This window comes from Babylonia areolata, chromosome 24 (assembly GCF_041734735.1).
Source record: "Babylonia areolata isolate BAREFJ2019XMU chromosome 24, ASM4173473v1, whole genome shotgun sequence".
Classification (NCBI taxonomy): domain Eukaryota; kingdom Metazoa; phylum Mollusca; class Gastropoda; order Neogastropoda; family Buccinidae; genus Babylonia; species Babylonia areolata.
In genome coordinates, this window is record NC_134899.1 from 17,218,444 (window position 1) to 17,230,505 (window position 12,062).

The window sequence follows — 12,062 nt, forward strand, 5'->3', positions numbered from 1 at the left end:
TGAAAATGTTGTTCTCGTCGGTTTAAACGGCAACTCGAGACGTCTTCCAGCTCGTTCAGTTCTGACACTTTGCTATGTTGCTGCCGCTGCTGCTGCTCTCCTGACCTTGTACGTTTCCGCTTCATTGGACGTTGCTGTTGCTGTCCGAGTTCTCCAAGTTGCCGACGTTGACTCCACTGTCTGAGGGCTTCCGAGGCCACGGCGGCCTGGAGGTCTCGTGGCTGTTGTTGCCCCGGCAGCAGGCTGGCTAGTTCCGTGGGCCAGTTGTGGTGGTGTGTCTCCAGACTCGTATCCAGCACTTTCTGAAGGTCCTCGTCTTCCTCTCCTTGTTCTGAGACAGAGGAATCGTACGAGGTGCGTTGAAAGTCATCGACATTTTCACTGGCATGTTCTGGATCACTCTGATAACTCTGGTCTCTCACATGGTCCTGTTCTCGTTGTTCTGCAGGTCTTGGTTGTTCTTGCACAGTTCTGCCTTCTTCTGTGCTGGCTTGCTCTGCTCTCCGTTTGCTTTGGAAACGTTTGAAAGCTTGGTGTAACTCACTCTCCTGCTCCTCTCCCCTGGCCTGCTTTTGCTCATGTTCTTCTCTCTCACCTTCCCCTTGTGATCGTTCGTCTCGTTGGTTTAAACGGCGCCTCGAAATGCCCTCCAGTTCGTTCCGTTCTTGCGCTACGCTATGTTGTTGCTGCTGCTCTCCTGACCTTGTACTTTCCCAGGGCATCGGACATTGCCATTGCTGTCCGAGGTCTCCAAATTGCCGACGCTGACTCCACTGTCTGAGGGCTTCCGAGGCCACAGCGGCCTGGAGATCCCCTGGCTGTTGCTGTCCTGGCTCCGGGCTGGCTGCTTCCGTGGGCCAATTGTGCTGGTGTGTCTCCAGGCTTGTATCCAGCACACTCTGAAAGTCCTCTTCCTCTCCTCGCACTATGACAAAACAATCGAACGAGATGCCTTGAAAGTCACTGACGTTTTCCTCGGCATGTTCCGAATCACTTTGGTGACTCTGGTCTATCAGCTGGTCCTGTTCTCGTTCCTCTGCATGTCCTGGTTGTTCTTGAACATTTCTGCCTTCTTCTGTGCTGGCTTGCTCTGCTCTCCGTTTGCTTTGGAAACGTTTGAAAGCTTGGTGTAACTCACTCTCCTGCTCCTCTCCCTTGGCCTGCTGTTGCTCATGTTCTTCTCCCTGACCTTCCCCTTGAAAATGTTGTTCTCGTCAGTTTAAACGGCAACTCCAGACGTTTTCCAGCTCGTTCAGTTCTGACGCTGTGCTATGTTGCTGCCGCTGCTGCTGCTCTCCTGACTTTGTACATTTCTGCTGCATTGGACGTTGCTGTTGCTGTCCGAGGTCTCCAAATTGCCGACGTTGACTCCACTCTCTGAGAGCTTCCGAGGCCACGGCGGCCTGGAGGTCTCGTGACTGTTGTTGCCCCGGCAGCAGGCTGGCTGGTTCCATGGGCCAGTTGTGCTGGTGTGTCTCCAGACTCGTAACCATCACTCTCTGATGGTCCTCGTCTTCTTCTCCTTGCTCTGAGACAGAGGAATCGTACGAGGTGCGTTGAAAGTCATCGACGTTTTCACTGGCATGTTCCGGATTGCTCTGATAACTCTGGTCTCTCACCTGGTCCTGTTCTCGTTGTTCTGCAGGTCTTGGTTGTTCTTGCACAGTTCTGCCTTCTTCTGTGCTGGCTTGCTCTGCTCTCCGTTTGCTTTGGAAACGTTTGAAAGCTTGGTGTAACTCACTCTCCTGCTCCTCTCCCCTGGCCTGCTGTTCCTCATGTTCTTCTTTCTGACCTTCCCCTCGTGATCGTTCTTCTCGTCGGTTTAAACGCCGCCTCGAAATGCCCTCCAGTTCGTTCCGTTCTTGCGCTACGCTATGTTGTTGTTGTTGCTGCTGCTGCTCTCCTGACTTTGTACATTCCCAGGGCATCGCACATTGCTGTTGCTGTCCAAGGTCTCCAATTTGCCGACGCTGACACCACTGTCTGAGGGCTTCCAAGGCCAAGGCGACCTGGAGATCTCCTGGCTGTTGCTGTCCTGTCTCCGGGCTGGCTGCTTCCGTGCGCCAGTTGTGCTGGTGTGTCTCCAGGCGCGTATCCAGCACACTCTGAAAGTCCTCTTCCTCTCCTCGCACTATGACAAAACAATCGAACGAGATGCCTTGAAAGTCACTGACGCTTTCCTCGGCATGTTCCGCATCACTTTGGTGACTCTGGTCTATCAGCTGGTCCTGTTCTCGTTCCTCTGCATGTCTTGGTTGTTCTTGAACATTTCTGCCTTCTTCTGTGCTGGCTTGCTCTGCTCTCCGTTTGCTTTGGAAACGTTTGAAAGCTTGGTGTAACTCACTGTGTTGCTCCTCCCCTCCTGCCTGCTGCTGTCGTTGCTCGTGTTTTTCCCTCTGACCTTCCCCTTGTGATCGTTCTTCTAGTCGGTTTAAACGGCGCCTCAAAATGCCCTCCAGTTCGCTCGGTTCTGGCGCTACCCTATGCTGATGCTGATGCTGCTCTCCTGACCTAGTACATTCCCGGGGCATTGGAAGTTGCTGTTGCTGTCCAGGGTCCTGAAATTGCCGACGTTGACTCCACTGTCTGAGGGCTTCCGAGGCCAAGGCGGCCTGGAGATCTCCCGGCTGTTGCTGCCACGGCAGCAGGCTGGCTGCTTCTGTGGGCCAGTTGTGCTGGTGTGTCTCCAGGCCCGTATCCAGCACTCTCTGAAGGTCCTCATCATCTTCTTCTTGCTCTTCCTCTTCAACTAATCGCTGTTGCAACAACAGCTGTTGCTGTCTGGGGTCTCCAAACTGCCGATGCCGACTGTGCTGTCTGACAGCTGCCTGGAAATCTCGCGGCTGTCGCTGCCCTGGTTCCGGGCTGGCTGGTTCCGTGGGCCAATTGTGGTAGTGTGTCTCTAGGCTCATTTGCAGCACTCTGTGAAGGTCCTCGTCTTCTTCTCTTTGCTCTGAGAGAATGGACTCGAGCAAGATGCGCTGAAAGTCGACGGCGCTTTCCACTTCCTCTGTGTTAAATCGCCCCGCGAGGAGCGCAGCTTCCAACAGTGAGGTGGTCGCCGTGTCTGCCGGCCGGTGAGGGGCTGCCTGCTGTGGAGGTGAGGCCTCCGCGTTGCCCAGATTTGAGTTGTTCACTTCCTCCTCCACTCGCCGTGCCTCCTCTAGATCCTCGGAGCGGAGGTGGAAGTTGTTCGGAAACGTCGACACCCCTCCTTGAGGCACGGTGGTGTCTGTGCGGCAGAGGGGACATGGGAAGGAGAGTGGGAAGAGAGCCGCCAGCGCCTGAAGGCAGGGCAGGCAGAAGGAGTGGTGGCATGGCAGCAGTCTGGGGTCCTGGTACACGCTCCAGCATACAGAGCACATCAGATGCTCCAGCCACTCCTCGCTGCCACGGCATCGTCTGCTTCCTCCGCCTCCAGTGGCCATGACGGGGCGCTGGTCTCTCGCTGTGTGGGAGACACAGTGAGTGCAGTCTGTAAGCATACATAAAAAAAAATAAATAATTTTTTTTTTTTTAATTTAAAACCACGTCTGAAAGAAATCTCTAATTGTTTGTCTGTGTCTTTCTATCATTACGTCTGTCTGTCTGTCTGTGTGTCTGTGTTTGTACGCGTGCGTATGAATGTGTGTGTGCGCGCACAAATGTGTGTGTTTGCACTTATGTGTGAATCTGGGAAAGCTGGTCAATACATACATATTGGTTTAAATACATGTAAATAATCTTTCTCATGAAGTCGTATTGTTGGAGGTGGTGACATACTTGTTGATTATTGTATTGTACAATACTATGGACAATCCTTTGAACAAAATACATGAAATAGTTTTTGTTTAGATGACTTTACACCTCATTATTGGACTTGCCGAACTTAGGCAAAGAGATGGGGGCTCGAATGAAGCGGAAATGTTGAGGTAGTATTTGGAGGAGTGGTAGTAAAAGTAGTGGTAGTTGTAGTCGTAGCGACAGCAGCTGCAGTACCGCTATAGCAGCAGCAATATCAGTTTCAGTTTCAAGGAGGCATCAAAGCGTGCAGACTATTCCATATCATATGCTACACACCACATCTACTTAGAAATAAGTTCCCGTCTACAAGGTGAATTCAGTAAGTTATTTCGTTTTGCGACAAATAATCTGTGTTTGTATTCCTGCCCCAAAGTTAGTACACGTTTGCTTTTTTGTTGTTGTTTTTTTTGTGTGTGTGTTTTTTTTGGTGGTTGTTTTTTTCTTTTTTCCTTGTCCCTGTCACCAAAGTGGGAACACGATCTTTTGTTAGTGGTGTAACTCATGTTCGTGTTCCTGTTCCCACAAGAACACGATCTTTTGTGTTGTAACCTGTGTTCGTGTTCCTGTCCCCAAGGTAAACACAACACAATCCTTTGTGTTGTAACCTGTGTTCGTGTTCCTGTCCCCAAGGTGAACACAACACGATCCTTTGTGTTGTAACCTGTGTTCGTCTTCCTGTCCCCAAAATGAACACAGCACAATACTTTGTGTTGTAACCTGTGTTCGTATTCCTGTCCCCAAAATGAACACAGCACAATCCTTTGTGTTGTAACCTGTGTTCGTATTCCTGTCCCCAAGGCGACAGCATGAACATTTATGTTGTAACCTATATTCATCTTCCTCGGTGTCCCCAAGGTGAACACGACACGATCTTTTGTGTTTTAAACTACGTTCAGTTTGTGTTCCTGTCCCAAAGGCCTGTCAGTTCGGTTCGACCTTTCACTCCAAAGTTCTTTCACGCTCTTGCCTCCAGCCCACTGATATCATTAAAAGATCTTCAGTTTTGTAAACTTGTAAAAGGCTGGACGGGCCGAATGGTCAGAGCGCTGGATTCTCGCCCACTGGAGCTTCCTGTGTTCAGTTCCCGGTTCAGTGGGTTAAGGGTGGATATTTTTCCGACATCCCAGGTGCAAATATGTGCACAGAGAGAGAGAGGGGGAGAGAGAGAGAGCTATAAGAATTGCCAATTTACTGAAGCAGGCCAGTTACGGTCTAAATGCAACGTGATTTATACCTTTTTGAGTATTATATTTGTAATGAGATCGATAGGTAAAACGCCCGAAATGTGGGGGCAAAACGCCTACACTAGGCGCTTTGCTCCTCACGAAAGGGCGTTTTGCCCAACATATGGGGCAAGAAGGCAAAAAAACAAAAAAAAAAAAAACAAAATTTTTTTTTTTAATGGATCACCTCACACGTATAATTGTTTGTTTCAATTTTCGATTACTCGGGATATGTTGTAGCGTGGTTGGGCCACTATCGTTTACACTTGGTTACGAAGTGTCGTGGCTTCAACGAGAAAAGAAATAGGACTTCTCGGTTAAGGGGGTCCTCTTGCCCCGAATTACTATACACACCCAGCATGCACACCCCGGACTGAAAACGAAATATGGCTGCCCTACCTGGCGGACTAAAAACGGTCATACAAGTAAAAGCCGACTCATACAACTGAGTGAACACCGTGGGAGTGCAGCCCAGCGAACGCAGAAGAGGGAGAAAAAAAAGAGAAAGAATATGTTTTACCATGAAAATGAGAATATGTGAAACCAAAGGATGACGACCACAGAAAAGATTATATATAGTGATTGATACATACAACATTCCCTGTTAACCAAATGATCTTTCTGCACCAAGACATTTCTTCAGTTCAGAAGGCAAGATCCTCAGAAACAAAAGTATTAGTCATAGAGTTGGGGGTTTTGGGGGTTTTTTTAATAAAAAATTGGAATATGTATGATTTATCTTCTGCTCTAAATCATGCACAAATATTGACTGGTTTAATATATATATATATATATATGTGTGTGTGTGTGTGTGTGTGTGTGTGTGTGTGTGTGTGTGTGTGTGTGTGTGTGTGTGTGTGTGTGTGATCTAAAAACCAGTTTTTGCCTCAGATGGTCAAAATTTGTACGGATTTTTTTTTTAACTTTCTATTTGTTATATTTTTTTCTTTGGCAAAGATATAATTATAAGCTTATGTGTGCATTGCGAAGTTACCGACCCATGGGTTTTGAGTTCAGAATTACTGGGAGAGGATTTACATTTTTATCGGCCTACTTCAAACGTTATTCTTGCCATTGTTACTATCACTGCTATTACTGAGATGACCTTGTGCGGACTGTAGGACAATCAGCAACGAGAATAAGAATCGACACATATTCCTTTCAACGCTGATTCATAGCATGAGCCTCTGGAAAAGCCAATCGCCTGTTTCGGAAAATCCCGAAACTCACAAAGAGTTCAGCAGCTTCTTTTGGGTTTCCGGAAAAACCCGAAGTATCGGGGATCTACGCATTACTTGGTGTAGCACAAAATTAACTATTACTAATGTCTTGTTATTTTTCTGGTATTTGTGAGGACATTCCAACGAAATATACCGTGGGGGGTAGTGGGGTTAATCGTAGCAGTTTACATTCCAACGAAATATACCGTGGGGGGTAGTGGGGTTAATCGTAGCAGTTTACATTCCAACGAAATATACCGTGGGGGGTAGTGGGGTTAATCGTAGCAGTTTACATTCCAACGAAATATACCGTGGGGGGTAGTGGGGTTAATCGTAGCAGTTTACATTCCAACGAAATATACCGTGGGGGGTAGTGGGGTTAATCGTAGCAGTTTACATTCCAACGAAATATACCGTGGGGGGTAGTGGGGTTAATCGTAGCAGTTTACTTTTTTTATCTGCTGTCCTTTTTTTTCTTTTTTTTCTCTCTTCTTATGTCTTCATTCTCCATCATAATACTCAATCCCAACGGTTAAAGGGAAAAGCGGACAAAAGTGACCTGTCCGTTCTTTTTTCTCTTTTTTTCTTTTTTTCTTTTTTTTTTTAAGACCAAGAACCTCTTAACTAATACTGATTTCAATTAAAAAAACCGTGAGAGTGTATGCGGAATTTGTACTTGGAATAAGTGTGTGTGTGTGTGTGTGTGTGTGTGTGTACGCGCGCGCGCGTGTTTGTGTGTGTGTGTGTGTGTGTGTGTGTGTGTGTGTGTGTGTGTGTGTGAATCACAGTCTGAATCACACACTAGTTTTTACATGATGAATAAAGAACACGCCCAGCAATCAGCATTACGGTCGCCGTGACAGGTTCAGGAAACAAACAAAAGATGGTATAATTCGGGGCAAGAGGCTCCCCTTAAGCTACGGAGTCCGATTTCTCTTCTTGTTGAAGCCGCAACACTTCGTAACCAAGTGTAAACGATAGAGGCCTAACCAATCGAAAATTGAAACAAACAGTTATTCGTAAGAGGTGATCAACTAAAAAAATAAATAAATAAAAAAAGGGGGGGGGGGGGCCTTCTTGCCATAGTGTAGGCGTTTTACCCCTCGATCAATTGACAAACTTAATACTCAAAAAGGTATAAATCGCGTTGCATTTAGAGCCGTGTAACTGGCCTTCTTCAGTGAACTGGCAATGCTTATAGCTTTATCCGTTTCTCTCTCTCTCTCTCTCTGGCTGGATCAGGCTAACGCTACTACGAAAATCATCGTAAAGCATCACCAGACAGGCCCTGACATGGAACCGCCAAAGGAAGAAAAGGATAGGCTGACAGAGAAACACTTAACGAAGACACCTCTATGCAGACACCAAGAAGATAGGCCTTACCTCGAGCCAGACAGAGGCAAAAACACAGCTGGGATAGGGATTGTGGCGGTCTGTTGTAGACGGCCCACACTCCAGAAGAGATGAAAGGCCTTAGTAAGTCGTCTTTGCCTGTTTCTCGAGACTGTTTCCTTTTCAGCGGTATGGTGGAGATGTAATGATGGCCGCTGATCCTGTTTTTTGTATGCCCACTGGCCTTTTGAATGTCAGTTTTGGAGAGGAAGAATGGTCCTTATCTGCCAACTGGAACACAATGAAGGCCCAGATGCTGCATGGTAATGGGAGTGGGCAGCCTTTTGTTGATTGTTCTGAAGGCGGTGTATCTGCATGAAAACCTCCCCCCCCCCCTCTTCTCTCTCTCACACACGCATGCATGCATGAATGCACTTTGCCTTTTACAGTGCAATAAACTACATTTGAACAGCATAGCTCGCGTTGGGAAACCAATGGTGAACCCATTCTCTTTGTCCAGTGCAACAGATGCAAAATGAAATATGTATGCCTTTTCTTTTGTCTGCCCAAGATACACATCCTTGGGGAGAAATATATATTCCCCTGTATTATTGCAGACTCCCTTCAAATTTCCAGATTCAGTTGCTCTACTCAAACTCATTGGTTGGCAGGATTATAAAATTAGGAATTCATATGACGGAATGCTTAAAGAACTTAACTGCGTAAATGCAAGATTACCTCAAGCAATAAAAAAGCATATATGTATCGTGCGTAATTGAATATCAAATAACATTGAATACCCCATTGTTGCTATCGTCTACCCCTTTCTTTACATGCGTCTTATGGCCTGTAGAAACTGAATGTGTTCTGGGTATTTTGTATGCATGAATGCACAAGTACAGCAGTGCTTGCTTTAAAGCTATCAAGCAAAACGCTTGAAGCCAGAAAGAAGCACAAAGAAAGACTTCACTATCTTTTCCAAGTCACAGGAGGTAAAACGCCCAGTGAAGGGGCAAGAGGCCCGCTGGTAGGCGTTTTGCCCCAACACCTTGTTGGCGTTTTGCCCCAGATTGAAAACTCTTAGATGATAGAATTTCCAGGAAAAGGCAAAGGAGATAAATCGGTTTCAAACGCTATGATTCAACAGCAGACACAATCCTTTCACAGAACAATATCATTGAATTTTGCTTAGAATGAACAGACACTGGCATCGAAATTTCATTAGCATGGGTTTCACAGAAATCAAGGTGAAAACAATCAAATGCATGTGGAAAACATAGCTGACTTCTGAGTGGCCTCCGTTTTGATGTTTGTTTTCCCTGCTGTCAAGTGGAAACGGTAAAAGTGTCATTGGCTCGCTGTGTGCCATGACTTCCGATATTTTGGGGGCGGGCGTTTGACCCCAACTGGGCTTCTTGCCCCGAATTACCCTACTTTCATTCACCAACAGTTCTGTCCTTCAGTATTCTTTGCCATGGCAGTTTCTGTTCAGATCCGCCTTTTGTGAGTGATTGACAAGGCCGGAACTGATAATGAATCTTCTTTAGTTTCACAGGCTGTTCAGTCCAAAGAGTTCAGTTACATTTGCAACGTTACTTACAGTTCACATGCTTTAAAACATTCAGTGCTATCAAACAGTGAGTTAAACGTTGGTCCAGTGAATAAACGCAGTTGTAAAGATCAAAACAGGAACATAAAAATCGCTCCTCAAATTACATCGCGTTAAGACAAACTTCCAACATATATTTTCACAGTCGGTATGTCTTTATCAACAGGGAAACCAAGCCAATGCGGCTGACCTAATCTACACCAGAATATCGATGTCGATTATACGTGTGTGCAACTGCTGTGCGTACATTCGATTTTTGTTGTTGTTGTTGTTGTTGTGTGTACTACATAGAGAAACCACAAAAGTGCCCCCTACCTTCAGATCAGTGAAGACTGATTGGAATTAGAGACCCAAGCAAAAAGCCAACACGCTTTCATCCAGATCACTCAGGCACTCTGACAGCAAACCACAAACTGTTCATTCAAGTCTGAACACGAAAAAGGTGAGATTTTACACCTCTCTACAGAATACTGAAAATTTGAAATCTGACGGCGCACCTTCACACACTGAGGCCTCATTGTGGTCGCTGACTGCACATGACAACTGCGCAAGCGAATGAGGAAAACAAAACTTGACCAGACACGATTTCCGGACGGGGAACATAGACTCCACCCTTTAATCAAAACCTGTTCTACAACACATAGGTACTCTGTCTGTCTGTCTGTCTGTCTCTATCTCTCTCTATCTCTCAAAACTGGCAGTCTATGGTAAGCAACACTTCATACCAGATGATTTCGCTGTCTCGTCTTCCTGTGGCCAGTGCACTCTGCAGTCTACATGATAAATGGGAAACGGTGCGTTCCAAATTAAACAGAAAGTGAAAGTGTGACGGTTAGTTTTAGTTTCGGAGCGTCACTCGAATATACGGGGCCTAACATGCCTATGAAATTCACTGGAACGTTTTTCGTTTCCGGACGACGGGGTTGTGCCGCAGACACATCACTGTTTTCCTGTTTGCTTCCCTTTCATACTTTCAGTTTCAAGAAGGCGTCAAAGCCAGGTGCGGACTCATCCATGTACGCTACACCGGCCACACCTGCTTAAAAAAAAGAATGGGCCTGGGAAGGAGGATGACTAGTAGTTCTTCAGGTGACCATAACCCTCCTTACCCCGGCGGGAGGGGAGGGAGTCATTAGGTTCTCCCGAAAGTTTTGTCAATTTGCCATCCAAATACACCTGTCTACCAAAAATGATTTACGGTATGAATGTATCAGGGTGTTGTCAAATGCTATGTTGTTATCAGCGAAGCGTTCTGTTTGACTAAGATAAGGTTTGTCGAGCTTTATATTATATTCAGCCTTCTACTATCGAGAGCGACCTGCTAAAATGTACCCGAGCGCTGCAGACGGACGTTCTACAAATGCTGACCCAAACTCCACAGTTTCAAGTATTGCGTCACCGCTCTTCACAACAACGTTTCATTTGGTAAACATAGCATCATCAAAAATGATTTATGTGTCCATACACCCCAGTTTCATCAGCAAGTTTGTTGTGTGTGAGTGTGTGTGTGTGTGTGTGTGTGTGTGTGTGTGTGTGTGTGTGTGTTTTGTTTGTTTTTTGGACAAAATCTGTTTTCGTTTGTCAGCTTTAGTGTCCATAATTACCTGCCCACAATATAATTATCTGTCTCATATAACACCAGTTGCAGTTTAAGAATCCAGACAATGTTGAAAAAAAAACAGAACCCCGGCAACTCCTCCCATAGGCAGTTGCGAAAGATTTAAAAACGTCGAAAGGTCAAAAACGTCTTTCGGGAAGTATTTCACACATATCCACCGACACCTGTTTATTACGTCTCACGATAGCACGGGTCAGGGTGTGGGAGAGAAAGGTTTGAAAAGTTGTAAGCGAATATTTCTTTTACCCGATGAGTTGTCTGTTCCAGATTTAACCAGCCAGCCGGTCGATGATTATCTGACTGCAAAAGCATGTATGATGATATTCGTGAGAAAAAATGTGTTGTTTTCAAAACAAGTGCCGCATGGAGTAAAGATATCATCGGTGTGTTGAAAATGAATCACGATGATGATGCAGTAAGATCACTGGCGAAGTACATTGCTTAAAGCCTATACTATTCGAAAGAAGAGTAATTCGTGTCAATAGTTTAATTACGTCGATAGAAAAAGAATGCTTTTGTTTTCCATTGAGATGAAGAAGTAGAGAGGATCGACTGTTCTCCGGTGATAGTTGTTGGCATTGCAGTTCACCAACACTTCGTTTCGATGCAGGGTCTGTTGTTGTTTTTGTTATTGTTGTTTTGTTTGTTTGTTTTGTTTTTGTTGCTGATTTTCCTATTTGGATTCTTGCGCACTCAAAAGGATGAAAATAAACTGGTTCCTCGTAAAAAAAAAACAACAACAAAAAAACACGCAAACATGGTTAAAAGCGTCTGTGTGGGCCTCCTTTTGCTCTGTAAATAATTTGCATCTTCTTCCATGTCTAACCACATGGTTCAGAATTATGTCCTTCCCGAAGCAAAATTGTGGTGGTGTGCTTCCTGCAGTGCCACAAGATCTGTCATGTATTTAGACGATCACAACAGTTCCCTCGGTTTGAGTAGCTGCCTCTTTGATCGAATCTTCAGCAATTTTAGCCACATTTTCGATAGCTCTGGTCTTAAGAAAATGAGTTTGTCCCTTTTCCTAACTTTGTCACGCATGATGCAGTAATCTTTTAGAAACAAAACAGTTGAAGCTTGCAGTGCAAGTTGTCCTTTTTCCTGGAAGTTGATGGTCCGGCTGTGATATCCTCTTTTTTTTTCTTTTTTTTCTTTTTTTTTTTCGGTTTTCTCTCCCTATGCCAGTGTTTCACTGTTTGCTTTGAGAACATGTCTGACATTTGTAGAGTTTCAGAAACACTGACTCTGTGAAATATATACAATGTATCATCCAGTCT

At 45.4% G+C, this 12,062-nt stretch overlaps 1 protein-coding gene across 5 annotated transcripts; it reads right to left on the reverse strand.

The window, feature by feature from the left end:
• Positions 1-1,207: 1,207 nt before the first annotated feature.
• On the reverse strand, positions 1,208-9,838 carry LOC143298739 (uncharacterized). 5 transcript variants are annotated; one of them, XM_076611669.1, is made up of 3 exons: positions 9,483-9,779; positions 7,610-7,849; positions 1,208-3,448 (listed from the first exon to the last, which is right to left on the reverse strand). In XM_076611669.1, exon 3 carries the CDS (start codon positions 3,426-3,428, stop codon positions 1,215-1,217), a length of 2,214 nt encoding a protein of 737 aa, XP_076467784.1. In that variant the 5' UTR covers positions 3,429-3,448; positions 7,610-7,849; positions 9,483-9,779; the 3' UTR covers positions 1,208-1,214. The 5 variants fall into 5 exon arrangements, with proteins under 5 accessions (XP_076467784.1, XP_076467782.1, XP_076467781.1 ...); XM_076611667.1 differs by having other exon boundaries at positions 1,208-3,475; positions 9,483-9,778; XM_076611666.1 differs by lacking the exon at positions 7,610-7,849 and having other exon boundaries at positions 1,208-3,475; positions 9,665-9,838.
• Between the last annotated feature and the right edge of the window lie 2,224 nt (positions 9,839-12,062).